The sequence below is a fragment of the Hylaeus volcanicus genome, chromosome 2, assembly GCF_026283585.1.
Source record: "Hylaeus volcanicus isolate JK05 chromosome 2, UHH_iyHylVolc1.0_haploid, whole genome shotgun sequence".
Classification (NCBI taxonomy): domain Eukaryota; kingdom Metazoa; phylum Arthropoda; class Insecta; order Hymenoptera; family Colletidae; genus Hylaeus; species Hylaeus volcanicus.
Window position 1 is genome coordinate 1,716,573 of NC_071977.1, and position 25,931 is coordinate 1,742,503.

Here is a 25,931-nt window from a genome sequence, read left to right on the forward strand (position 1 = left end):
TAAGTAAAATGATGTACAACACATAACTAATGAGCGTAATTACATATTATGTATAATTTTTACATAAATACTTATTTACCTGTGCTACAAAAATTAAAAAATAGAACAAAGTAATCTTGGAGTTGATATTAAACTGAATAAATTGTATTTATAATACACATAAAAATATAACAAGTGAATTTATACTCAGTCAAGATATTGCATTTGACACTCTCTCGTAATTGCTTTTAAAACAAGCATTTTCTATTCATAATTTTACAGTTTACAAATTCATACAACTTTGATTATGTGAGGCTTATTTAAGTCGATGTGTCATTTAACTTAATTTTTTTAAGCAATATTGAAGCACCGGGACTCGATTTGGATTTTAGAATATTTATCATTGGTTTCAATTTAGAAAGCAGAGTATCTTTAGTTGACTTTGTTTCATTTTCTAATAAAAATATAAATAAAAAGCATCCTCTGTTATGTTCTATCCATTGTTCTATGACATTTGTCTTCAAATGATTAATTAATATTTCTCCAAAAGTAGTTTCGCTTTTCGCCGATAACAGTATATCGTTTTGTATTACTTTTTTTAACACCATGTGTAGACCTGCATGTTCGACGATCTTGCATTCAGCATCGTTTTCTGTAATTCTTGCTTTCAAATCTGTGACGAATGTAGCAATGGATTCGAAAGCTTGCTCTAATTTTTCTCCTGTGCCTACTTTTAGTATTGCCAAAGTCACCATTGCTATGGAACTATTGGACATCCAAGTTGCTGTATTTAGTGCTACAGCCTCAAGAAGCGAATCAGAAATTGAGTCCCGAAGTTCTTTCTCTCTAACTTCAGCAGGCTTTTTACTTGTTTCATTGCAGTCGCCTTGGCGCAAATATTCAATTATAATAGGATTAAAGTAAGATAAATTTCTTCTTGCTACTAGATACAAAACAACATGTCTTCCATGGACATTTGATGCTATATCTATCAGATCTTTCAGAATTTCTGAAAGAATAATTTTCTTCAGGAGAACAGTGTCATCTACTGTATCAAATAAAGCCAGTAATATCAAGAATCCATGTTCAGACATAGAAATAGTCTTTACATGTTCTTTAAGAGATTTCATTATAATTTTTCTATCTTTGTTTGTACCATGCCATATACATGTTACTGCAACTTTAGTACCAAGCTTAGTTTCAGATAATTCTACTATAGAATCTCTTAACATCACGATCATTTCTGTTCTATCTTCACTGGAACAATCATCCAAGAACTCTGAAAGAACAGATTGCACAAGCATAGAATTCAGAAGCTTTTTATTCAGTATCCTTGTTAGATTGCCTTTTACAGCAGATAGTGTTGCTGATTTCATATTCTCTGCATCTTTAAATACATCAGACAAAGTCTTAACTTCTTTATCCTTAGCCTGTTTGTACATGTCACCATAAAATTCTTGTTTAAAGTATATCTTCTCTATATCCGTAGCATACTGAGTATACATAATATTTAACAATGCTGCAGATACAGAATGACTCATGAATCTCACAACATGGCCATAACAAATAGAAATGATTTTTTGTCTAATTTCTGGAGACCCATATTTTAACATAGCCTTCACACAATTTTTTGCATATTTTGATGGAATCATAGTTAAGAGTGACGATTCTAATTCATTAAAAATAACTGTTCGAATTTCTGAATCGCTATATTTAAACATCCACTGAACAATACGAGACATATCATGCGTGAGTATTATTTTATTGTAATGATTTCTTAATAACTCGTGTGCTTGTTTAATCAATTTTTTACGTTCTAACTTTTTACAATCTGCTCTGCGTAATTTTTCACCTATTTGTTTTACCCTGACTGATATATCATAAATGTCATTTAATTTTTTTGCTTTATACTTTTCCTTCAGTTCTTTTTTCTGTTTCTTAATTTCAAGCCAATTAGGTTTTTCCAAAGTGTTAGCTTGTTTGAAATTTTTATTGGCTGCTTCTTTCTTTTCCATTGCATTGTTAGTAACAAGTTCATCATTCTCTTTATCAACAGTAATTATAGATTTTTCATAAATTTCCTTCTTCTTTTTCTTAATTCTTGGTTTATTGTCCATAGCTTCTTTGATGTCACTAATATCATTATTGACATCATTATTTAAACATTTCTTCTTCTTCTTGACCTTCAGTTCAGTTTCAGTATTTATTTTTCGTTTCACCATTTTACAGTGCTCTAATAACAAACTAAAAATACAAAATACGATGAACAATCAAAAAGACTGTGCTATCCTTACTCATGTCTTACATTAACTGATCAATATAACCTATACAATAAACAAAACAAACCTATCAATTAATTTATTACTTACCTATTTAAAACTTGTGTGAATATGTGTAATGATATCACATCAAATTAAAGTAGATGTACAATACTGAATACGAATAAAATGTTTTTAATTAGACTTTACGATCATAGCAACTTTTACACGTGCACACCCTTACACGTGATTTATACTCCGTTTATGTTTATAGTATATCAGTGATGATGAGGTATGCTCAAGTAGAAAATTATTAGAAAAAGAAAACGCACTCTGTATTCCAAACGAGCGATAATACTAGGGTATTCGACTGTAGTCTTATCGAATAAAATTCAGATTCCACTCAAACAAAATTCCAAACTATACAAAAATGTTCGTAAAAGGGGACCTTGCAGTTTCTAAGTACGACACTGGATTTTAGTTTCAGTGGCGCCATCGGTGGCAAAACTCCCAAGTTTGTAGTGAAAATAGCTTCCATTGTTGCCGCTAAATGGCGCCACTAACCAAAGGATCTATAATTATTGTTAAATTAAATAATTATTCATACAGATGATAAATTTAACATATTAACACATGTATTGTAGTATTATGAAGCAAGTAATCGTATTAATTATAGATTTATGTAAAGTGAGGAATAATTTATTAAAAGGTATTGGTGGTGCCATCTTAGAGAAATAGTAAGAACTATTTTCATTACAAACTTGGGCGTTTTGCCACCGATGGCACCACCGAAATCAGTCATTATCAGAATCGCTATTATCATTAATTTATTAATATTCTGCAAATAATTCATACGTTTTTGCACTCATGTTAACTAGCCTAGATCAATGTCAACATTCAGATTATGTTTAGTACGATTTTAATTGAAATGAAATACTTATCAAGTATTTTTGGAGACGATCATTGATTGACCCTGCTTATTTCGATAGTTATATTAACTTCCTGCAAATGAATTATGCACTTTTATAATTGCAATATAAAGTATAAATTGTTGCATAAATTTATGTCGAGCTTAATTAATCATGAATATTGTTCGGAGGCGGTACGCAATTAGGATTTCATGCGCCATTTTGTTGTATTCCAATTTCGAAGTACCTGTCTTCATGTCTCCTGATAGCAGGATTACAGGATAACAAATGAGGTATGATAGGACAGCAATCTGTCGAAGGTTAAAGTTTATCCAGATTGTTGTTGCAACCAGTTGCAACAAGAAAACCTGTCATTAGAAAATTTAACCTTGATTAACCTCAATATTAAGTTCAGTATGGCTCAGCATCTTAAAATCATAGCAAACCAGGAGTTCGTACTAGTAAATTGAATGTATGAATATTAATAATTGAATTCGAAAGTAAAGAAAGAAGGAAAACTGTTTCGTTTAATTAATTTGATTGATCATGACAAACGAAGGAGTAGAAATGAATCAAGATTTAGCTGCGAAACTTTTAGTCGAAGGTAGTACATTAGTTGTACTGAACGTACCAAGCGGTACAGAATTTGGAATCGATTTAAAATTATGGAACACGGAAAATGATTTTAAAGGCATAAAAGTGATTCCACCAGGATTCCACTATGTACATTACAGGTAACTACATAACAATTGATAACATTTCTTATTATCGTTCAAATATTTATGTGTGCATATCTCTGTTGAAGTGCTGTAAATGAATTTGGAGAAACAGCACCAAAAATTGGTTTTCTTCATACATTTAAGAAATCTGAATTTTTAGTCAGACGTTGGGACGTGAAAGGGGAAGACCTTAGTTCAGAAGGTATAATAATATTTGATACATATTTTAAACGTGACGGAAATTATATATTTTATCAATAAGATTAAATCTTTCCCATAAAGTTGCACCAGAGGAAGTAGTTCAAAGGCTAAGGGATAATTTGAAAGAGCTAGACAGGTATCTAGGATGTTATCCTTACGATGTGTGGAATCAATGGAAGGAATTAACAAATCATATTACTCCTTCCATAGTTGAACGTTGTTCACCTATATGTGGGTATGTAGAAAGATGGAAACTATCAGTTTCTATTTTTTGTAAGGTATAAATTCATTTGTATTATTTCAGTTTTGTACGATCGGCGTTAGAGCTAGAGCCGTGTAGCGATGCTATGAGACCAAGAGGTGGAATATCAAGTCCGAAAAAAAGAAGAAGGGCGCTTACTACTGAAGCAAAAGAGGAAGAATTGCTTCCTGATTTGAAACCTAAACCTGGAACAGAACTTCGGCTGTCCAAATTGCCTGACAAAAGTTATCCAGACGATGCAACACCAACTGAAATCACAAAACATTCTCTTGATTCTAGTTACGCGCTAGACACGCTTCTCGATACGTTAACATTGTAAGATCAATGCTCGTCGTTATTTCATGTTTAACAATAATTATTATTTCCTCTCTTTTTATTTTTAGACCTATGGAGATTATCGGCGAAATGCAACTGGCATTTGTTTGTTTCCTGGTTGGACAAAGTCTTGATGCTTTTGAGCATTGGAAAAAGCTGATATACCTTATTTGCGGCGCCGATTCTGCAATATTGCGGCGTCGTGTTATTTATATGGAATTTATGAAAACATTGGAAACTCAATTAACCCATGTACCAGAAGACATGCTTTGCGATATTGTTGCCAATAATAATTTTATTTACTACAACTTGCGCAAACTTTTTGCAAATATTGAGATCAATTCTGAATTGGATGGACGTTTAAAGTCTTACACGTCCCGTTTTCGCGAACGACTAACCATGAAGTTCTCGTGGGATTTTTGTGATTTACAGGATGAGAACGAAGATGAGGCCCCTGTAATTGTCTTTTTGGAATAAAAATTTGTAACTATATGTAACGCTATTGTAACACTTTTTGTTCATATACAAATAATAAATTCTGAGAAATAATATCAAATGGACTTGATTTAAAGTAACATAAAGCATTTATGTTTCAACATGAAATGAAATAAAACATTCACAAGTACTTTGCAGTACTTTGAATTTAATCTTGTGAATAAACTATAGTAATTATAGTTAGGTAGTAGTTCGTATATTCATGAAACATTTTGCAGCGACATCGGTGTCTTCTTCAAGAAGCTACAGAAGCAAAATTCATAAATAAATATATTTTTATTTCAATTACTTTATGTGATATCTTTGTACAATTTTCTATAACGTACATAATTTCTATCGAATCTCTATTTATTTCAAGCATACGGCAAGTCATGTGACTTTTTCCACCAGAAAAGTTTTCGTCCACAATTCCACAAGTTCCACAAATAATTATTTTTTAAAGAATTTTACCTAAAGAACATGATCATTTCTCAATAAAAAGAGATCATAAATTATGTACATGTAACTTGAAATAGTTACGATTAAATTTTCTTCTACTTATATGAATTCACGATTTGTCGATTGTTGTCGATACAATGCGCAATGTAGATTTGTGTTTGTATAAGTGTTCGTATTTTACAGTACAATATTAAGTAATTAGTTATTGAACGTAAAATTTTCGAGTATTTATAAAGAATTTTAAACAAACGTGAGTAAATCTTTAATTACATAAATTGTCTTTAATGATAATGCTATCTTCTAATGTAGAGGTTATCTTTTAATATGTCGTAGATTCTAACGCTGAAACTCTTATTTCAGTTTAAACAATTTCCAACAATAATGATTTCTATAAATAGATCAATCCTTATTTACTCTGTGTTTAATTTAATGTACATCTTCCACAGAAAATGCAGTCAATAAAACAATGTTTACGTTTTACGTTAAGTAACACGTTCGGTTTAAATAATTCAAATTGTTCGTCTAATATACTGAAATCATTGTATATGGTTCCATCTTCAAACATACATGGATCTTCTGCCTTACACGAAGAAGAAAAAAAAAGTTTCCTTCAATATAATAAAGTCATTTATCCTCCGCAAAAACCTGGCGAAGAAAGAAGACCTGGTGTGAGTATTTTGTATAATAAAAGTTATTTCACTTCTTTCCTATAAATAATCACATCTTTGAATGATTTTTAGTATGTATGTCATGTGAAAAAAAATATAAAATATAGTCCAGACAAAATGTGGTACATTGCTTGTTTGGTAAGAGGTATGACTGTGGATGAAGCTGTTAAACAATTAAGTTTTTTAAAGAAAAAGGGTGCAGCTATTGCAAAAGAAGTTATATTAGAAGCACAACGTATGGCTGTAGAAGAACATAATATCGAATTTAAGAGTAACTTATGGGTTGGTGAGTATAATAATCATTGTTGAATGTTTCCTTTAACGTTTGTATAATTTTCCTTTTTTTCTAGCTGAATCTTTCGTGGGAAAGGGTGTAGTAATAAAAGGAATGCGTCGTCATGCCAGAGCCCGAGCAGGGGAAGTGCGTTATAAGTATACTCATTACTTTGTACGATTAGAAGAAGGAAAACCACCTGAAAATTATTATGCACCTCCTGCTAAAAATGGCGGAGATCTATTTGGAGACTGGATGGCTAAAATGCGGCGTCGCAAAGTGTTCAATTCTCTGTAATCTATATGTATAAAAATAAACTAATTACTGTATTATTAATTTGTCACATTTATTGTATTACTTTGATATATATTGTGTTTAAAGAATAGGCTTTACTATATTTAAAAACAAGTTTACATATTAAGGATTGAATTTATTAAAGAATAAATTGATATACAATAATAAAATTGAAGCAAGTTAAAATTAATTTACAGCTTCAACTTAGTTCTTCTCCAATGACGCCTTTTCGCGTTGTATCTGAAAGGGATAAATAGATTATATATCTAAACTATACAATATCTATACATATTTCATTATCATAAATTATTTTACAAGAGTTTGCTACATTTGTAACGTTCCGATATACGACCATTATATATATATATATATAGTCCCAATAAGACCATTAAATTAAAAAATGAATTTATTATTTTAACTGAAGAAATGCTCGAATATAATATGAATTTTATACATATAAAACTAATTTAACTAACACAGATGCAATTAATTATTATAATAATACTTACCGGATGGTATTACCAGTACGCATCCTGACCCATTGTGGAATCGGTCTGTTTTGCTTCAACTTCTTGGCAAGCTTTCGCTTAATAATAAACGTTTTATGAGCAGACTGAAACAAATCGAAAAATTAAGAGATGCTCGTTGAATTATTTTCTAAAAATCATTTCGATCCATCTAATAGGATGTCAAGAAATTAATCAGATTTTAAATCATAACCTAAATATTACCATTTTGCTCTAACTGCACCTCACGGAATGAACGACGTTTGGATTATGCTACTGTATTTCGAAGAAAATGTCCCTATACCTATGTAACCAACAACTATAAAATAAGCACTAAATCTAGTATGTTTTCAACAATTTTATATAAACATTTTATTTACATTGATATGAACAATTATTACATTTTTACATTCCTTGTTCTATATTTCATACTTTTATCCTTAAAATAATTATTAATATACGTCTGTTGCGTTATAATATTGTATTTCGAAAAAAACATCAAATATATTTCATATTTAAATAAATTTCATTTAAAATAAATTTTATATATCATTATTTTAAGTAATTTTCACGAAATACCGTTTATTATACTGTTTAAACAGGAATATTTTGGATCCAGGAATGAGTATCATTATTTCTTTACTAAAGGACTTTGGACTTTAACTCTAGATACGAATTAATTTTTTTTTCTCTTATTTAATAATCCATTAAGAAGCAATAATTAACAATTATACGTTGCAACAATGTTGGCCACATATTTTAGAACATTACGACTTAGTAATAAAGTGAGTAAAAGAGATTTCGAACTTTTTTGATTTTCATTTGTTATGTGCTAACCACATATACTTATGTAAAACTAAACATTATTGTAATGAAGAAAATAAATTTTCATGCAAAATGAAACATAGTAATTTTGATTATTTGTAATATTTTCATGCTTATCTTTTCTTTATTATTAATATCGTAAATAAACATATATCGAGAAATATTTTACACAAAAATGGAACGTTTTGTTATAAATCTTGAGATGTAACATATGATAATTATGTAATTTAACACTCTAGACTAATTATAAATTCTATACTTTTTTCAAACATAAATCAAGATTATATTTTAATGTAAAATTTGATCAAATTAATTATTTGTAGTTTGGTTCATTGGCACGTTATGAATCCACATTAGTTATCGCAGAACACAACAATGAATCATTATTACCTATCACTTCCAATGCTCTGAGCGCTGCTAGCAAGATTGGTGGAGATGTCACTGTTCTTGTTGCTGGTACTAAGTGTGATGTAGTCGCACAAACTGTTAGTAAAGCAAAGGGTGTATCCAAAGTACTGATAGCGGATAATGAAGCATTTAAAGGATTACTTCCAGAGGTATTGACTCCTCTTATTATTGCAACTCAAAATGAGCACAAATTTACTCATATTTTGGCTGGTGCCACTGCTTTTGGTAAAGCATTGCTACCAAGAGTAAGTATGAACAATTAAAAACTTAATATAAAATTATTCTTTTTATCCATGGGTATACATTAAATGTAACTCTTTTTAAGGTTGCAGCTAAATTAGATGTATCTCCAGTAAGTGATATCATTGGAATCAAAGCACCAGATACATTTGTGCGTACAATTTATGCAGGAAATGCAATTCAAACTTTGAAGTCCAAAGATAATGTAAAAGTAGTTTCTGTGAGGGGCACTTCATTCGAACCAATGCCTTTGGAAGGAGGGAATGCTAAATGTGAACCTGCACCAACCGGTGACTACAAATCAAAGTTAATAGAGTTTATTAAACAAGACTTAACAAAGTCTGATAGACCAGAATTAACATCAGCAAAGGTTGTTGTTTCTGGAGGAAGAGGAATGAAATCTGGAGATAACTTCAAATTATTGTATACATTAGCTGATAAACTTAATGCAGCAGTTGGTGCATCTCGTGCTGCAGTTGATGCTGGTTTTGTGCCCAATGATTTACAAGTTGGACAAACTGGAAAAATTGTTGCTCCTGTAATTATACTTTTATCATCTTTTTTTTAAATCTTAAAGCAACTCTTAGTTAGTATAATTTATGTTTTACAGGATCTATATATTGCTGTGGGCATTTCGGGAGCAATTCAGCACCTCGCTGGTATGAAAGACTCCAAAACAATTGTTGCAATTAACAAGGATCCGGAAGCCCCCATCTTCCACGTCGCTGATTATGGTTTAGTTGCCGATCTGTTCAAGGCTGTGCCAGAGCTTTCAGAAAAATTATAAATTTTAACGAAATAGATGAAAATATTTTTACTATAAACATTTTTATAAAAATGATATATACAAATAAATAAAAGATTATCGAATGTATTAAATTTTCTACGCAATCGAAAACTCTGTATACAAATTTTTTATTTACATTTTATGTACATATATGTAAAATAATAATTATGGTTATTTGTATCATGTTTATTTAAGATTCATTGCCTGCTTCTTTAAATATATATAAATGTACATATTAAAAGGGAATATTTATTCGAAATAATGATTTCAGTGATGTTTGTCGTTTTTAGTTTCGACTTGAGCGCCATGGTAAACAGTTTATTCATTTGTGGTTCCCACCATATGCATATATACAGATGGAATCGCTGCCACACGCTGCCATCTTTGTCGTTTCTTGGCGTGGTGCGTGGCCGGCTAGATTTCAGATTTTTAAGTATATAGTCGTATTTATGTGACTTGTGTTTTTGAGTGTAGAAGTTACATAAAGAGTTTAAACATGAGTACGGACAGTATCGAAAAGTTATACAAAAATTTTGGCATTTTGGCTGATGCCAAGGACAAATTGGCGGAGGTAACATACGATTTTGGTTATACTGGTTAACCACGTTTAGCTCTTACATTTTTATACCTGTTCGCGAGGATAAACAAATCTTACTTTCTAAATTATGAAATTTGAAAAAAGCTGTAATGTCGCTAATGTATTAAACGATATTTCTGTCATATATATATAATTGAATTTCTTACATGAATAACTAAACGGAGAAAGCGGTATATACGTGTGTACACCTATGTATGCGTACGATGATTAAATGCATGAGTGTGCACATTGTGTGTATACGAATTGCGTCAGTGCCCACGCGCATGAATTGTGTATATACACATATAATTAGAAATAATGCTTTTGTTTTTATACATTACAGCATGAAAAGGAATACTTAGAGATTCTAACAGCAGTGAAGGGATCACCCAAGGAAAAGCGATTAGCATCGCAGTTCATTGCAAGGTTTTTCAAATATTTTCCAAAATTAGCTGATCAGGCTATAGATGCTCATTTAGATCTATGCGAAGATGAAGACATGGCTGTATGTTTTATCATTATTTATATAACTCACTCGTTATCTATATCTAATAAAAATACACATGATCTTTTTACAGATTAGAAAACAAGCTATTAAAGATTTACCTGCTCTGTGTAAGGATAATAAAGAACATACTGCTAGAATTGCAGACATTTTAGCTCAATTGCTCCAAGCTCAAGATCCATCTGAGTTAGCTGTAGTTCATAATAGCGTTATGTCTCTTATGAAATCTGATCCAAAAGGTATACAAATTTATTATTTATAAAGTTTCTTATTTTACTTATTTAATTTAATTATTTTCAGGTACCATAAGTGGGTTTTTCAGTCAAATTATTAATGGAGACGACGGAACACGCGAGCGTTGCATTAAATTTTTAGCAACAAAATTGAAAGCTATAGGTCATGATGTTATTATTAAGGAACCGGAAGATCTGTTAATTTCGGAGTGTAAAAAAGTATTACAAGTAAGATTCTTGTATATAGGAAAAATGAGTATGTTTTTACACATTATTTCTTAATATTTATAAGATGTTCACTTTCACAGGATGTAACTGCAGATGAGTTTCATAGTATTATGGAAATATTAGCTTGGACTAGATTAGGTTCAACGGTTAATGGACAACAAGAATTAGTAGATATCACGGTAGAACAAGCTGAATTGTCTGAACCATTTAAACATACTAATATCGAACAATGGAATAGGCTTGTACAATGTATTAAACATGCACTTCCATTTTTTAGCGTGAGTATCATTTATATATCTATCGGTAAAAATGCGTTTCCTTTCGGATAGTTAATAATTACGTTTTTGTTTGTAGTCCCAAATAGATTCGTCGCGATTTGTTTCTTACATTTGTATGCAAGTTTTACCGCATCTCTCTTTAATCACTGCACCAGATGGTAGAGACATACAATTGGAATTATTAAAGCTTCTTGCTGAGTTAGTTGTATTTTGTGGGACAATTGATAAGCCAGAAGAAAAAGTGCAACAACTTTATAATACTCTTATAGTGAGTAACGATACTTTTCAGTGAATATATGTTCATTTCAAGTTTTATGGGAAAAGTAATTGTATCTTATTTTTCAGACGTACATGCCGCTTCCACCAGCTACGGAAATAACCGAAGTACCAAAACTGCAGTTTAGTCACGTCGAGTGTCTTATGTATGCCTTTCATAAATTATGCAAACAAGCACCAGAATGTCTAATGAAAGATCCAGAACAATTGAAAGAATTTAGATTAAGATTACAATATTTCGCCCGTGGTATTCAAGGTTACATAAAAAAATTACGGGAAGCAATTAGTGGAAAATCGGAAGAAGAATTAAAATCAGAGGAAAATCAGTTAAAAGTTGTTGCTCTGAAAACGACAAATAATATTAATACTTTGATTAAAGATCTATTTCATTCGCCGCCTAGCTTTAAAAGTATCATACATCTTTCATGGAAAACATCGATCAATGATAAAAAGGTAAATACAAAGCCAATTGTAAAATAGGAATTCGTTACATCGAACATTTTGTTAAATTTATCGTACTTCATTCTAGAATGAAAAGCATTCACCTATCCAGAAGAGACATACTCCAATTACATTTGGCAATGATAGCAATTCAAATAAACGTAGTAAAGAAGATAAAAGTAAGAGAGAACTATATACTCCACCTAGTGGAAAGTACAGTTCGAACATATCATCAAATTATGGTACTTAAGATCATTTAGTAATTCTCGAAATAATACCGAGAAGTATAATGAAGAGTGATTATTGTTGTTACAGGTCGAGGTAGATTTAGAGGAAATAGGTCGGGTGGCAGAGGTGGCTACAGGCCAAGAGGTCGCGGTACATGGAGAAAAAATTTTTATTAACTACTTGACTCTTATTACATTGTTAAAAAGCATGAAATGGCAAGAACTGCAATAATACGAAAGACTATAACAGGCCTGTAAAATGTACATACAAATGAAGAACATAAAAGTGACTATTTACAGAGAGTGCTCTTAACAGAAGTGACAAAAAAAATGTAACTTTTCTTGTTTTATAAATGTAGTGTAAAAGAAGTGTTTTTGTGAAAGCTTTAAATAGCTATACAAGTTTTGATTATAAAATCATAAAAACCAATTGTTTGCTAAACACTTGAAGAAGAGAACATTCGTGTGACATAATATACTCATGGTGTTGTAAGGAGTTTTTTTTATACATGCATCGTTAAGTCGGATGATAACTAAGATTTGGAGAGATATGAACTTGCAGAAAGTGAATAAACACATTGAGAGAAGATACAAGATCAATGCAGTGGATTTTGGAGTGTACGCATGGTAGCACATAAACAAAGTAATAAAACGGAAAAGGTGCGAAGACAGTTTGTTAACCATTCAAAGAGGTCGAAGAAACATCAGGCGTTGAAACAAAGAGTGCTACACGTTTCAAGCTGAATATTTCAAACTTAAAACTGTACAATGACTGGCTTGTGCTACGATATGGACATTGGTGTCACACATATTTACAAAAGACAGACAATTTTTCTCTTCCACAACAATTTTGAACGTTTAAATAGTATCGAAGTGTATTCCTAACCTTTGATTCTTCCTTCTCCTATTCCCCGATCCTGTTTTATTATTTCTTTGTTAGCAGGAAACAAAGGTCAGAGCAACTAGAAGGACTTGGATGAAGCAATACGTGGTCGATTAAATCAGAGAAACTCTGAGACTATTTCTGTTTTCCATTTTTAAATTAATAAATTATATGTATATATACTTCTTTCTATATGTGTACATTCTTACTATCATCGTATACTTGTCTTTGTTTTTTCCTTGATTTATGAAAATAAAGGACCGCTACTCTTGTCGATATAAACGATAAAATAATGCAAAGAAGTAATACACTATATAAATAACGTGGAAAATACGATTTGAAAGTCTAAAAGTTTCTCCGATCGAGAAGAAATGAAGATAATGCATTACACAGTTTTTATTTTACAGATGCTGCATGCTGTATGGCGACTCAAGAATAACAAGACAAGACAGAAATAATAGGTTTTTGATTACAGAGATCATTTATAGGTTCGATCAAGGAGAATTACGAGGCGTGATTATAATATAATCTTTCTTTTCAGAAGCCCATGGATGACTATATATTGTCTATTATTTATGTATTGATGGTAGCTGTTTTGTAAGGTGAGTTTAAAAAGTATAATTTGTGTCCTTTTCCTACCCACCATCAAACAAAGATTCTGTAACAATACAAATTCATGAATATATTATCATTTAATTTAATAAATATTACTATTGCATAATATATGTTGTATTTTTTATGCCCAATAAAATAAAATATTTCTATATGCAGTCAACTTCAAAGTTTGTAAACACGACAGTTATCGAAGATTTATGTGTTCCAAATTGATATTTAATGCAAATGTTTTGTAACATTTATTTGTGAATTGTATAAGTACTTGTTTGTATGTATTAATATATTGTAATATTCCAAAATAATCTTGATAATTATTATTGTTTAAAGCATGTAAACATTATTAAATATTACTACTCGAGTAAAGAACATTTATCCGAATTGTAGTTTTCTTTGTACACACAATGTATGAACAAATTGATCCTCCATTTACTACTATTCTGTAAATAATTCATGCGTTTTCCACTCACATTAAATATATTTTTAGAATTATTATCATTACGGTATATGTTACATACATAATTACAATGGTTTTTACAAAATGTTAGAAATAAAGATTTATAAATATTTCCTATTCAAAACAGGCCATTCGACGAAATCATATCGTCTATTACTTTGCACATAATACGATCGCTAGCGCTGCACGGATCCAAAGTCTGTTGTTCGGATCCTAAATTATCAACAGACTGCATAGCATCTGTGTTTATGGCTAATTTTGAATCCAGTTCTGAAGTATCGGGCAGCATTTGCAACGCGTGTTGTAAAATTTCTTGAACCTGAAACAAACCATAATGTTATCATATAATATATTTTTTATTAAACATCCAATGTAGAAGAGCGATTATCACACCTTTTCTAAATGCTTCTGAAACCTGAGCGCGGTTTCAATACGTTGTCTACGTTGTAATTCCATCATAACTCGTAACGTTTCTCTGGCTTGATGAGGTCTGAACTCGTTCAGCAAATGGTGAATATGAATGAACAATAGACTAAGATCTTCCACCTACAATAAAAGAAACGATAAAGACACGTCTCGTGGTAAAACACAGTAATAAATACTTACTTTCTCTGCGCGCCTTGGGCTGTCAGGACATTGTACGAGCAGATCTATCAAATCCAGAAAATTAACAAGCAGAGAGTGATTGAGTTTCTTCAACTCCCGTCGACGATCAAAATGTTGGGGGTATAACCTTTTAATTCCCTGAGCCTCGAGAGGTCTGATGATCGTGTCGTCCGCGTTGAATACGTTTCCAAACATCGAATAAGTATCGTGTATCGGTGGCGGTGGCCGCGGTGCTCTACCTCGACGGACATTTTCATCCGTGTACAAATTAATATATTGAACTGGAGGCAACGGTAAAGAGCTGACTTGTATCGCCTCGGGGGCTGCCATTTCTAATGTTCTAAATCGGCGTTACCGAGAAGAGGTAAGATAAAAACTCTGTCCAAGTAGCACAGTTTCCTCTGACACGAACAACAGGTTATGTAGGTTATGTTCGATCGAAGGCGACACTGTTGTCAAACTGATTAGAGCGCCGAACTTCAATGCGCAGATGCGTATTTTCGCGCCTAGATGTTACTTTTTTTTATTAAAATGTACACGTTATTTATTTCATATTAATAAACAATCACTAAAACAGTGGACGTTGCACACAAGAGAAAAATTAACGTCGACATATCGCAGGGCTGAGCCACAAGATTTAGCCTCGCGTTCGATGCAGCGGTGCCGGACAATAGGTTACGCAAATTCGATTTCGTAACGTTCACGATACATTCGTACATTCGGATATTCAATTATTCGGAAACGTAAAATTTCTCACAAAGTTTCGTTTCACTTCGCGCGACACTATTTACCGCAAATTAACGAGAAGTAGATATCGTCGGGCAAAAGCAAAACAACACGCAACGCAGCCTTCGAGTCCGCCATCTTGTTTTTTTAAAATGAGTCAACAGGTATTCTCTGCTGGCCAGTTAATACGTTAACGCCAGCAGGACGTCGAACCCAGACTGGAGATTTTCGTTGTTTAACCAGTAAATTGAACGTGTCGAATCGCTGTTATTGTTCAGTTTTTTGTTTGGATAAACCGGTCGTACTGGCCGCGCGACATTTCGGATAAATGCTCTACTAACGTAGTGAGGTATTTCCTGCTATCTCGTGAATTTCCAACGTCTTCGTTTGACAGATTGTCGGTGTGTGTATGCGTTCGTTCCACGTGAATTCTTTGTTTGGGCACCGGTCATGTTTCTGACAAGCATTGATACTGCGGGGTGGTAGCGATAACCTGGTGCATGGTGAGTCGTTTTTCTCTTACGAATTTCCTCTACGTGAATGTTATTCCCATGAAACGTCTCCGCGGAAATACGATCGTACGATTGTGTGTCAGGATAACCACAAATCTAGGCGCGTTATCATCGAGCTCCGTTCTGTTATTTTCGCTAATCGCTAATGGAATGCTTTGCAAAGCTCGTTTTAATGCGATACGATCTTTACTTTTCTGCCTGTTATCGAATATAACAACGAGGGAGTATTGTTATGGGTAAAAATTGTATCATCCCGGTTTTTCGTATTTCTCGTTGTTTCGAGATGTCCTCAGTCCAAAAACGCTAAAAGATCGATTGCATAATTCTGTACGGATAGGTGTGTGTATATATTGGCCTATGCTTTGCTTTGTACTTAGGGAAATTTGGTATTGTGACTTGTATACATGGAACACCGGTGCCTTCCAATTTTGGAGTAACTTGACGAATGGATGGGGATAACATAAGGGAATCCTTTCTTTTGTTTTGTAAAGTATAGTGCAAATAACAGTGTGGATAATTGAGAAAGTTCTGTAACGGCAATGTCAGGTTTTTGTAACGAAAAATTCCCTTAGGAGTTGAAGTATAACAGAGAATGAAAGAACTGTGCGTAAACGAAAGAGCAGGATTTGATTATCGCAACATAGAGTTTGTTTGTTCAAAGAAGTATTAAAGATTGCATTAGAAGTTGAGGAAAGGAGGTTAAATTATTTGAATACATACATTCTTCTTTATAGATGTTACGAAAATGTATTTGTCGTGTAACTTCAGTTTTGTGTTACACATTTTTCAAAAGAAAATTAATCTGTATGATGTTTATACACTAAGAGAAGTAAATAGAACTCACACGGTATCTATGAGTTACGTTTATCTTATGGGGTGTGCTCTTGTGTATTTACTTTAATCAGCACTCTTCTAGATTTGTAATATCTTTACCTTCCCATGATTCTACACAATTGTAATGCTACTATTTTATTGTTTATCTTATAATATCAATTTATTCATGTATTTTGCCATTTGCATATCCATTTTGACACATAGTTTTTAGAGAAGATTGTAGGCCTGTCTAGTAAATACACAAAACAGATGTAAATTTATACTATCCATTCAATAATACTGTCACGATCTAACATTGTCAGATATGGTACTATAATTACATTTTATCAACTGAAGTTCACATTTGGCACGAGATAGTACTCTTTCTGGAATGTCATTTTTTATCTAATCCCTTCAAGAATGTTACAATCAGAACTATAATTGGAACAAAATCAGCTGGCTGTTGTAGGCCACATTCCCCACCATGAATCACTTCAGGAACGGCACTTACGTTACGTAGGCTTGCCTCTTTGTTTGAAAAGTAAACTACACAAACTCGAAAATGAATCTGTTATTAAGGGAAAATCGAATAAATTTTTTTAGTTAAGGTTTACTTACAGTAGAACGCTTTAGTTGAGCTAGCAGTGTTGTTGGAGGGCAAAGGGTCGATAGATTAATAAATAAATACGTACCTGACAATATCTCGCGAAAATTACCGCTTCTATCGGAACTTTGCCCGGAAGTAACTTAGCACGAGCACCGATAGCACGCGTACAAACGCAATTTCTCTGTGGTTCCGTATGAGTAACGTCCGCATGTGCGTTACATCCGTTCAGACTTTAAATGATGATAGCGCGTTTACTGTGCCGTATTAAACGGTCGTCGCTGTTTACGCTATTTATTTACAGCCACAATGTTACGCTGGATGCTTGCATGTTGCGCATTACACTGTCGAAGAGTTGGACGGCTCGAGTAGCGCATAAAATAGATTCGAAAAGACCGGGTCACGTGTAAAATCACGATACGTAAGCGGATGTACTGTCGTAATTATCTCGAGGTGAACGAAAAATTGAAAAAAAAGAAAAAAAAAATTAAAGAGAGTTGAGTGTGCGACGGTCACCGGAAGTCGAGCGGATGTTTAAAATATTGAGAAGATCGGTGAGTGGAAACGTTGAGGATATCTTAAAGTCATTTCTATTTATCGTTTCTTTTGATTTAATTTGCAATCGATCGAAATGTATCAGCTGACGTACACTTTGAAGTACGTATACAACTCGAGCGTTTGTTTATAAGCCAGTCCTCTGTCTCGTTGAGTCACAATTCTTTGGGAACGAGTCGCGTTGTCTTTGAACGGGCCACTTTTTATGTCAGCTATCTGTCGTTATTCAAAAGTGGTATGGGAGAAGGAACAAGCGACATTTACTCGAGTAGCTATGCTCAATGGTTCATTGGAAAGTAAAAATCGGTGAAAGACGCTCCGAAGCAAGATTTCCCAGGAATTCGATCCATCGATATAATGGAAAGTTCATTGGAAAACTTGCGTAATTGGTCTTTAATAACGTTGAAGTTTCCCAAGAAAAGCTCCAGATTGTTCGAAAGAAACGGAGCAACGAACTGCTTTGGTCGGTTGGAAACTGTTAACGAGAACGCGATTCAATGAAACGGACATTTTCAGTGGAATCTTTTTTCGCTACGAATATCTGGTCAGAATTTAAAAAAAAAAAAAAAAAATACTGTTTTAGAGCTTCTTCGCGTACCTTTATCACTTTATCAGTCTCTGACCAGCTTGGTACGTTTGAGAAGTGCAGTTGCTGGATGAAAGAGTCGAATTTCTCTATTTTTTAATTATATCTGTAAAATGAAATACCGAGGTCTCCTTCTTTGACCAATAACAAAATAAACCCGAGTGCTTCCTAAGACCAAGGGCTCGTACAGCGTCTCGGGTCTTCCAAAGTATCCGATATCTCGCTTGGCGATGAAGTAATTCGAGTAGACGCCCTTTTAATTGGCCGGTGGTACGGGCCATTCGGAATTGACGAGGATAATCGAATCTATCGCGTGTTGTCGATAGGGTGGCCCTCCGTCGGTGATGGCTGGGAAAGATGGGAAGCTGGAGCCGAAAAGTGGGGACGTGGTGAGGCAGGGATTCATGGTGAAACGTTCTCAGAACAAGAAACGTTTCACCCCCGTTAACTACAAGCAGCGCTGGTTCGTCCTGACGAGACGCTTCCTCGTCTACTACGATGGCGACGGAGAGGTACGTATCGACCCTTTCTCTTCTACAATTTCAAGGCACGCAAGGGTAAACGAGGCTAGACGACGGTGAACGTCGTCTACCTTCTTACCTTTCGCGTTGGAGTCCAGCCAAGGGACGTGCGGTTAGGACCTGGAAAGAATGGTCTCGGGGGTTATTCCTTCTATCGAGGTTCTTTGACCGGGGCGCGCTTCGAACGAGAAGGGACTGCTGTGCTCTGTCGCCGTAGCTGCGCTTATTTCACCATGGTTATATCGTTCGATATATTAGTTTGTCCCAAAAGTTTCTTCCATTTCGATAATAAGTGTTGAATTGTAAACATATAATTTGACTTCGACAAAAATGAATCTAGCGTTGACGGACACTGCCGTTTTCTCTGTAAGTTAGAGTATCGGACTGGCACCACCAGGTCTGAAGACCCTTGACTGTTTGTCGTCGAAGGCCAGGGTAACAAAGAGAGCGCAGGCAAAATTTTCTTTCTTTAAGTGGACGCTACATTTCTCTTTCTCGTAGGCCTGATTTTTCAGTTTGGTTCTCGTCCGTTTCTTGAACAGTAAACGTGTCCTTCCGAGCCGTTTGAATAAACGTATAATTCAAACTTATTAAAAAAAGACTCATTTATTACACCCATATTCCAATAATAAGCGATACATTAGAAAATCAATGTCGCAAACCACGGATCTCTGTTAGGTTTAGTTTACAAGTTATATTTATCCGAACGGCAGAGCAAATAAAACTGTTCAATTGTTACTGAACGTATCCATTGCACTTGACACTTTACCGACCGGTAGCGGTTCGAGATCCTATGCCCTTCTCACCGGCCGCTCTGTAGACAGAAATGAGTAATACAGCACATCATCATAATACTAATGATACGAGTACTACTTACAAGCGTATGTATTTATACATATGACTTGTATCGGGATTCATCCATGTAAACCATAGTCACGTGTACGCGCACTCGCTGAATATTCAAAATCGATTTTCTCGAGAACGAAACCTCGAATGAACAAATGTTGTTCTTTATTTTCGATTTGTCTTTTTTATGTAAAATCGCTCCCATCTCGGTTGTACCACACGACGCTAGGACACCCTGTATATTACAATTCGAACGCGCCTTTGAAGTTTTCTTAAAAACTGCCACGAATTTTCTGGACGATCTAATACGACTAGTTTGTCCGTAAACGTGGTAGGCGCGTCGAAAGACGATCGGCGATTCGGTGGCGCAACGCTTGTCTCGATTATCGTGTCGCACGCCTCCGCATTCCCACGCCATAAATTACAAGCCGAAAGATCGTCGAAATCGGCCAATGGACACTAAACGTGCTCAATAGCCGCCCCTACCATTTAGAGATATAACCAGCGAACAACGACTCCCCCTCTCTGCGTGTAGTTAGATTCGGTCACGGTTAACGGCAGTTGTTACCTGCGTAGCTACGCAGCCCGTCGAGCTCGCGGACCAGCCAGTTTCGGTTTTGGGGTAGGAATTGCTCTCGGGGTGGATATAACGTGCTCGTAGACCATGTGTAAAATTGGTAGCGCAGGCGCCCCGAGCCGCCACACCGCCACCTTCTCTTCATCCTTTCTTCCGCTGGTACGTCGTGAGTTCCTGATGCTCCGCGGCTCAGTCGGTGGTCGTCGTCGGGATCGCTCTCTGCGAATCGCGTTCATATCGGGCCAACCCATTTCGTCTCGCGTTCCGCTCTTATCAGTGATACCTTCGATCGTCGCGTCTTCGTTTCGCGCATGGTACGCGCTAAATCAGCAGAACCCGCCGTTTCGCCGCGCCTGATCGATCGATCCCGATCCTGAATCCGGTCCAGGCGTAGAGGCGTCGATTAGGATCGCTCGAATTTTAAAACTCTCGGTTCCGACGCTCTCGAAGGACCCTCGACCCATCGATACCTTCGTTACGAACAAGTAAAGCGACCAGAGGAGAGATCCGGAAGAGCCTCTGGCCTGTTCGGAAGATTATCGATCTCGAAATCGGGGAATCGAGAAGGAAAAATTGAATCTCCGACGGAAGTTTCTTCAGCGAGATCGACGAATCCAGGAAAGTTGAGTAATCCATCGGGAAGTCGCGCGGCGGAGTCCTTTTTTAATTAATCTTGGACTTCGAATCAGGCACGACCTATTCAGGGCTCGAACAAGTTCGAGGAAGGAGTCATTATTCATCCGACAGATAGAAAGTTCTGACTTGTGAATCTTTCGGGAAAGTTCTGTCGTTGAAGCGCCACCGAAGTCCGCCAGCGATCGCGGCGAATCAATCTCGAGACTGCCACGGATAGATCGGCGAGGAATTTACAGAATCTTGGATCGGCTCGAGCCGAGAATTCGGTGCCGTTTAACCGAGACCGGTCTAGCTACGTCGTCTAGTTTTCGACGGTACGAGATTTTCCACCTCGACGCGTCTCTCCACGTGGGAGGAGCGTCATCAAAGAGCAACCTTATCGTCCAGACGTAGCCGTTAGACTCGCCGAACTTTCCGAACACCAGCGTCCAACGTGGAGGTAAGCCAAGGTCGACTTTGTTCGCCCTCGAACGATCGCTTCGAGGTAGAAAACCGAGAATTACTTTCCCTCCATCTTCCGAGATTACGTCGGACGTACCATCCTCCCTCGGTGGATTATGTCACGAGCACTCGCGTTCGAGGATCGTCGGAGCTCTCGTGGCCGATCGTGAATCACTCTTTTAAAAACTCCGTCGATGCCTCGCCGAATAGACGGATAGCTCTTTTTATCGGAGCAAAGTTTCGTGACAAATTGCTCTCGTCGCGCGTCGGCCAGACGAGCAACTTTTACGTCTCGATTGTTTTTCGGGTTCTTGAAGCTTTCGCGACCCGAATTCAAAGAGTTGTTATCGTTCGAGGTTGTCGAGCAGGGTTCTTTAAAAAAGACGTTCCATCGGCTCCCTTCTTCAAGGGGGTTGGACGACGCGATATCATCGCGTGTCGCGTCGTTCCTTTCTATTTAACCCTTTCGACCCTAGTGGGACATGTAGACACGTCCTAGTAGATATGTCAGAATATTTCTGATTGCCTTCGGCCAAATTACGAGTGAGACTTATAGGAACATCTCTTCTTGGTCAACTACAGGTTTTGATATACGCTCAACCCTAATTTAACACGTTCACTGCCAGACTGAAACTCTTGAAAATCTCTACCGCGTTTAAATTTTGTTTACAGACTATCGGAAGCTGCGTAATGAAACATTTATTTTTGTATTTAGTTCTGTAACGTCATCAAAATTCAAGTATTTCATTTAAATTCATTTTCTATGACACTTAACTTTCAGAATTAATAGTTTTCGTTTTTCAGTGAAAAGCACTGTCGCCCATATATGGGTGACGTGGCGATCAACGTGTTAATACAATTAATTTCCTAAAAGGGAGACGAACAGGATACGACGTATTACAGCGTGGCATTCCGAAAAGGTTGATTTCTTTTTCATTCTCTTATTAGAATCGGTAAGAGCGAATCTTCCGAATGTCACCTAGAAATGCTTCGAAAATCCTTCAAAAAATGCTTCGTTAACCCTTTGACTGCGGGACATAGCTAAAGCCACGTCCTGCGAAGCGTACGCGTTATCTATAAAAAATATCGTTGTACTAAATCCGCGTAACTGTTTCCATCCGTGATGTTTAATTTATTCATCCGATTTGTACGGAAACGTAATCCGTTAATTGTCACGAACGGCGTATTTACGCGTGAAATCAGCTGACAGCTCGAATATCGCGATGATTCTAATAAATGAAAAACAAGAGGGAAACACGGCCAGAAATATCAATCGTTTGGAAATGATTCGCGAGAACGAAGAGAAATTATGTGGTATTCGGAATATAATCAACTTCATGCGGATACACATCGCGAAGCGAATCAGCTGCAACGTTTCTGATGAAAAATCGCTAGGGCTAGAGACGGGTATTAGCTGGATACTAAAGCGAAAGAAACTTTTCGGACAACCTAATATATTTTTTATAAGATGAATATTAAGTAATTTTAATATTTTATTGGGAATTGGGAATAATTTTAATATTTTAATTGGATAATTTTCTGGGTTCCGGCGAACACGCTGAACCTGGCTTGCGCCCGGCCTTGATCGGACCTGTTTATGTTTTTAGTGTTTACATTCGAACGTATTGCGTCCAAGCTTCGCGAGCGAGGCTTCGTAAGAAACACAAATTCCTTCGACTCTCGTTCTTCTTTTGATGTTTACGTTTCAATAAACATTCCGTCCGCCTCTGGTCGAGTGAAATCGAAGCATTATTTTTCGCGAGTGTATCCTCGAGGATGGCCAATGAATCGAGCCAGCAGTTCCAGTTGTTCCCATCGTATCTTTCCCATCGATAGAGAAACAATCGGGGGATTGGTCTCTCGAGGATATTTCCACTGTGGAAATCCGCAACCGAACCAATTGGTTTTTTAAAGCTTGTCACCGGAAATATTTGCCGACGTCGCGGTACTGGAAAGGAGTGGCTCGTTTCCGCGTTCCTGCAACGAGGAAATCGTGGCATTTAATTAAAACCAGCCTCATTATCCGTTGTTACTTCTTCATGTTGAAAAGGGAGGAGAGGCCTGAGTGGCCGGCTACGAATGGACCGAGCGATTCAGCGCAGATTTTTTCACAAAGCGTCCTGAAATTCAGGCCGAAATCTAGAGAAACCGACCGAGAGCCTCGACGTCTTTTTTTTGTTCCGAGTGGAGCTGGTCGTTAAGTCGCCCTCGCGGGAGGTACACAGCTTCTTCTCGTTTCTCTTTTTCTTTTTCTTTTTTTTTTTTACCTCGTTCTCTTTTTTTCGACGATTATTCATCCGACGAACGCGAAATTCGAATAGAGACTGTCGGGGAACGGGAGGCGTTCTGCGCGAAATGGAGAGATAGGAACCTGAAAGCCACTGGCGCAGTGGAGAGCGGCTGTTGCCTCGAAGAATGACGCCAGTAATGAAGGGCACCGGTAGTCGGTGAATCTAATAAAGCCTTCGTCGCGCAGGACCCCCCCTCGCGAAAAGCCTAAATGAAATTTTCTCTGGCGGCGTTCTTTCCTTCCTCGCTTTCCGGCCGTAGCTCCGCGGGAATAACGAAAGCCAGAACTTTTTTCCGCTTACTGGGAGGAAGCGAGTTCGGTACGCGTTCGCGAACATCGCTAGACCGAATGCCTAAGGTTCGTTTCCTGGGAAAAATGCACTTTTATGTGCGGGGGTCTGTCCAAAAATGTTCCAAACTTAAATGAAACCGAGACGTTTCGTAAAATCGTGATCAAAAATTAGAGAAATTTGTGTATAGAATCCCCAAACAGGAACGTAAATGCAGTATCGTCTCGAAATAAGCAACTCGCTATCCCCACCTTTTTTTTTTCAAAGTCACCCGTCGAGTGAGAGATTCGGAAAGAAGCGAGAGGTCCGTGATAGCGAGACGTGTTTACATTTGCCTCGAGTCGAACATCGAACGTAGAAAAAAGGATAGAGTGAAAGAGAAAGAAGTCCGAGGAAAAGGAGTGGTCAACAGAAGCGTAACAATCGGCTGGGATCATATTACACTGTTCGCTCGTCGAGGAGGAACACACACACACACACACACCCTCCCGCTCCCCCAGTGGTGAGGATAGTCGTACAGTCAGTTTCATAAGTATTTCGTACCCAGTCAACGACCATACCACGCATGCCACACCAGTTCTCGTCCGATCACTGAAGTTATTAAGATGCGTTGGGCGCGGATAGTACTTGGATGGGTGACCGCCTGGGAACACCGCGTGTTGTTGGCACTTTTTTTTTGTCCCTTTACCTTTTGGGTTCATTTTTGTAGTTTTATTGCGAGCATGGCCTCTAAAGTAGCACCTTTCTGACTTGAGAGCCTCAATTTCCTTTTGATTGGAGGATTATGAGGACAATAACAATTGACCATAATTACACTTTGTCACACAGTTATATGACTCGATCAGTATTACATTGGTTATAACGGGAAACGGAATTTTCCATTGAAGTAAAGATTCTCGTCAAGTAAAATGGCACCGTATGTCGATAAGGGAAATGTTTAATAAATGTCAACGACCATACCACGCATGCCACACCAGTTCTCGTCCGATCACTGAAGTTAAGATGCGTTGGGCGCGGATAGTACTTGGATGGGTGACCGCCTGGGAACACCGCGTGTTGTTGGCACTTTTTTTTTGCCCATTTACCTTTTGGGTTCATATTTATAGTTTTATTGCGAGCATGACCTCTAAAGTAGCACCTTACTACAGTATTCGTACCCTATAAATATATCAAAGAAACCTGTGTATAATACCGATCCCATAGATCGGATAATCGACGCAAGAAGAATCATATACGAAGAATGGCACAAAATGTTGATCCCTGTGAACGGTATTCGCAAGGACGAGAGTGAAACGCGAAACGTTAAATCGCGGCAGAATTGAAAAAGGTGAAAACTCCGGAACAAGGTAACGCGGCGGTGAAATAAAAATCTGAAATTTTCGCGTCACCGAAAACATTCCCTCGTTAGCGTCGAACGCAGGGGTCCAGCTTCGTCGTTCTCGTTGCTACGCGACGCTAAATTTATTATTCGATGAAAATATCGGACGCTTTACACGGTTCGTGTTTATTTTTTTCCCCCCCAGTTTCCGTGCGAGATAATTCCCGTCACCTGTTTCACCGGCCCGTTCCGCGCGTAACGCGTTTCGTCGTTTTTAATCCGCGTAATGGCATTAAGAGAGCACGGGCATTAAGCCG

General features: G+C 36.4%; 8 protein-coding genes and 2 non-coding genes across 13 annotated transcripts in view; 7 read left to right on the forward strand and 3 right to left on the reverse strand.

Annotated features, from left to right (window-relative positions):
* Window positions 1–27: 27 nt before the first annotated feature.
* Window positions 28–2,918, reverse strand: LOC128885159 (protein penguin). The gene is made up of 2 exons (XM_054139020.1): window positions 2,349–2,918; window positions 28–2,223 (listed from the first exon to the last, which is right to left on the reverse strand). Exon 2 carries the CDS (start codon window positions 2,199–2,201, stop codon window positions 300–302), a length of 1,902 nt encoding a protein of 633 aa, XP_053994995.1. The 5' UTR covers window positions 2,202–2,223; window positions 2,349–2,918; the 3' UTR covers window positions 28–299.
* A 240-nt stretch (window positions 2,919–3,158) lies between these two features.
* LOC128885160 (protein AAR2 homolog) lies at window positions 3,159–5,188 on the forward strand. The gene is made up of 5 exons (XM_054139021.1): window positions 3,159–3,879; window positions 3,951–4,066; window positions 4,147–4,300; window positions 4,370–4,642; window positions 4,711–5,188. The coding sequence occupies exons 1-5, from the start codon at window positions 3,692–3,694 to the stop codon at window positions 5,117–5,119; spliced, it is 1,140 nt and encodes a 379-aa protein (XP_053994996.1). The 5' UTR covers window positions 3,159–3,691; the 3' UTR covers window positions 5,120–5,188.
* A 274-nt stretch (window positions 5,189–5,462) lies between these two features.
* Window positions 5,463–6,849, forward strand: LOC128885054 (39S ribosomal protein L22, mitochondrial). The gene is made up of 4 exons (XM_054138803.1): window positions 5,463–5,825; window positions 6,022–6,243; window positions 6,316–6,529; window positions 6,594–6,849. Exons 2-4 carry the CDS (start codon window positions 6,025–6,027, stop codon window positions 6,812–6,814), a joined length of 654 nt encoding a protein of 217 aa, XP_053994778.1. The 5' UTR covers window positions 5,463–5,825; window positions 6,022–6,024; the 3' UTR covers window positions 6,815–6,849.
* Window positions 6,850–6,926: 77 nt separating this feature from the next.
* On the reverse strand, window positions 6,927–7,600 carry LOC128885056 (60S ribosomal protein L39). Its single transcript, XM_054138805.1, has 3 exons — window positions 7,543–7,600; window positions 7,321–7,424; window positions 6,927–7,051 (listed from the first exon to the last, which is right to left on the reverse strand). Exons 1-3 carry the CDS (start codon window positions 7,543–7,545, stop codon window positions 7,003–7,005), a joined length of 156 nt encoding a protein of 51 aa, XP_053994780.1. The 5' UTR covers window positions 7,546–7,600; the 3' UTR covers window positions 6,927–7,002.
* Window positions 7,601–7,909: 309 nt separating this feature from the next.
* On the forward strand, window positions 7,910–9,757 carry LOC128885045 (electron transfer flavoprotein subunit alpha, mitochondrial). The gene is made up of 4 exons (XM_054138789.1): window positions 7,910–8,102; window positions 8,466–8,795; window positions 8,876–9,328; window positions 9,401–9,757. The coding sequence occupies exons 1-4, from the start codon at window positions 8,061–8,063 to the stop codon at window positions 9,575–9,577; spliced, it is 1,002 nt and encodes a 333-aa protein (XP_053994764.1). The 5' UTR covers window positions 7,910–8,060; the 3' UTR covers window positions 9,578–9,757.
* Window positions 9,758–9,938: 181 nt separating this feature from the next.
* On the forward strand, window positions 9,939–13,417 carry LOC128885042 (apoptosis inhibitor 5). Its single transcript, XM_054138786.1, has 9 exons — window positions 9,939–10,148; window positions 10,498–10,659; window positions 10,733–10,898; window positions 10,960–11,120; window positions 11,201–11,398; window positions 11,475–11,666; window positions 11,744–12,127; window positions 12,204–12,357; window positions 12,431–13,417. Exons 1-9 carry the CDS (start codon window positions 10,074–10,076, stop codon window positions 12,517–12,519), a joined length of 1,581 nt encoding a protein of 526 aa, XP_053994761.1. The 5' UTR covers window positions 9,939–10,073; the 3' UTR covers window positions 12,520–13,417.
* A 189-nt stretch (window positions 13,418–13,606) lies between these two features.
* Window positions 13,607–15,759, reverse strand: LOC128885052 (mediator of RNA polymerase II transcription subunit 7). The gene is made up of 3 exons (XM_054138801.1): window positions 14,901–15,759; window positions 14,688–14,840; window positions 13,607–14,613 (listed from the first exon to the last, which is right to left on the reverse strand). Exons 1-3 carry the CDS (start codon window positions 15,228–15,230, stop codon window positions 14,413–14,415), a joined length of 684 nt encoding a protein of 227 aa, XP_053994776.1. The 5' UTR covers window positions 15,231–15,759; the 3' UTR covers window positions 13,607–14,412.
* A 62-nt stretch (window positions 15,760–15,821) lies between these two features.
* LOC128885040 (tyrosine-protein kinase Btk29A) overlaps window positions 15,822–25,931 on the forward strand; it is a 148,913-nt gene continuing 138,803 nt past the window's right edge. The window contains exons 1-3 of one of the 4 annotated variants that reach the window (XM_054138779.1): window positions 15,827–16,129; window positions 17,860–18,109; window positions 19,023–19,208. In XM_054138779.1, the coding sequence (XP_053994754.1) occupies window positions 18,086–18,109; window positions 19,023–19,208 (210 nt within the window). In that variant the 5' untranslated portion in view covers window positions 15,827–16,129; window positions 17,860–18,085. Of the gene's footprint in view, window positions 16,130–17,859; window positions 18,110–19,022; window positions 19,209–25,931 lie in introns of all 4 variants that reach the window. The other 3 variants (XM_054138782.1, XM_054138781.1, XM_054138780.1) reach the window with 3 other exon arrangements.
* LOC128873049 (5S ribosomal RNA) lies at window positions 24,843–24,964 on the forward strand. Its single transcript, XR_008456311.1, has one exon. It is a non-coding gene; the product is annotated as a 5S ribosomal RNA (ribosomal RNA).
* Window positions 25,243–25,361, forward strand: LOC128873045 (5S ribosomal RNA). The gene has a single exon (XR_008456307.1). It is a non-coding gene; the product is annotated as a 5S ribosomal RNA (ribosomal RNA).

Excerpts from the sequence above, each read along its gene's own strand:
- LOC128885159 (XM_054139020.1), bottom strand. The coding sequence starts at position 2,201 with ATGGTGAAACGAAAAATAAATACTGAAACTGAACTGAAGGTCAAGAAG.
- LOC128885160 (XM_054139021.1), top strand. The coding sequence starts at position 3,692 with ATGACAAACGAAGGAGTAGAAATGAATCAAGATTTAGCTGCGAAACTT. Across the intron at positions 3,880-3,950 it reads TTCCACTATGTACATTACAG|TGCTGTAAATGAATTTGGAG; the intron begins GTAACTACATAA and ends TCTCTGTTGAAG. Across the intron at positions 4,067-4,146 it reads GGAAGACCTTAGTTCAGAAG|TTGCACCAGAGGAAGTAGTT; the intron begins GTATAATAATAT and ends TTTCCCATAAAG.
- LOC128885054 (XM_054138803.1), top strand. The coding sequence starts at position 6,025 with ATGCAGTCAATAAAACAATGTTTACGTTTTACGTTAAGTAACACGTTC. Across the intron at positions 6,244-6,315 it reads GCGAAGAAAGAAGACCTGGT|TATGTATGTCATGTGAAAAA; the intron begins GTGAGTATTTTG and ends AATGATTTTTAG. Across the intron at positions 6,530-6,593 it reads TAAGAGTAACTTATGGGTTG|CTGAATCTTTCGTGGGAAAG; the intron begins GTGAGTATAATA and ends CTTTTTTTCTAG.
- LOC128885056 (XM_054138805.1), bottom strand. Across the intron at positions 7,052-7,320 it reads CGTACTGGTAATACCATCCG|ATACAACGCGAAAAGGCGTC; the intron begins GTAAGTATTATT and ends TATCCCTTTCAG.
- LOC128885045 (XM_054138789.1), top strand. The coding sequence starts at position 8,061 with ATGTTGGCCACATATTTTAGAACATTACGACTTAGTAATAAA. Across the intron at positions 8,103-8,465 it reads CATTACGACTTAGTAATAAA|TTTGGTTCATTGGCACGTTA; the intron begins GTGAGTAAAAGA and ends AATTATTTGTAG. Across the intron at positions 8,796-8,875 it reads GTAAAGCATTGCTACCAAGA|GTTGCAGCTAAATTAGATGT; the intron begins GTAAGTATGAAC and ends ACTCTTTTTAAG.
- LOC128885042 (XM_054138786.1), top strand. The coding sequence starts at position 10,074 with ATGAGTACGGACAGTATCGAAAAGTTATACAAAAATTTTGGCATTTTG. Across the intron at positions 11,121-11,200 it reads AGTGTAAAAAAGTATTACAA|GATGTAACTGCAGATGAGTT; the intron begins GTAAGATTCTTG and ends TCACTTTCACAG. Across the intron at positions 12,358-12,430 it reads GAACATATCATCAAATTATG|GTCGAGGTAGATTTAGAGGA; the intron begins GTACTTAAGATC and ends TTGTTGTTACAG.
- LOC128885052 (XM_054138801.1), bottom strand. The coding sequence starts at position 15,230 with ATGGCAGCCCCCGAGGCGATACAAGTCAGCTCTTTACCGTTGCCTCCA. Across the intron at positions 14,841-14,900 it reads GCCCAAGGCGCGCAGAGAAA|GTGGAAGATCTTAGTCTATT; the intron begins GTAAGTATTTAT and ends CTTTTATTGTAG. Across the intron at positions 14,614-14,687 it reads TTCAGAAGCATTTAGAAAAG|GTTCAAGAAATTTTACAACA; the intron begins GTGTGATAATCG and ends GGTTTGTTTCAG.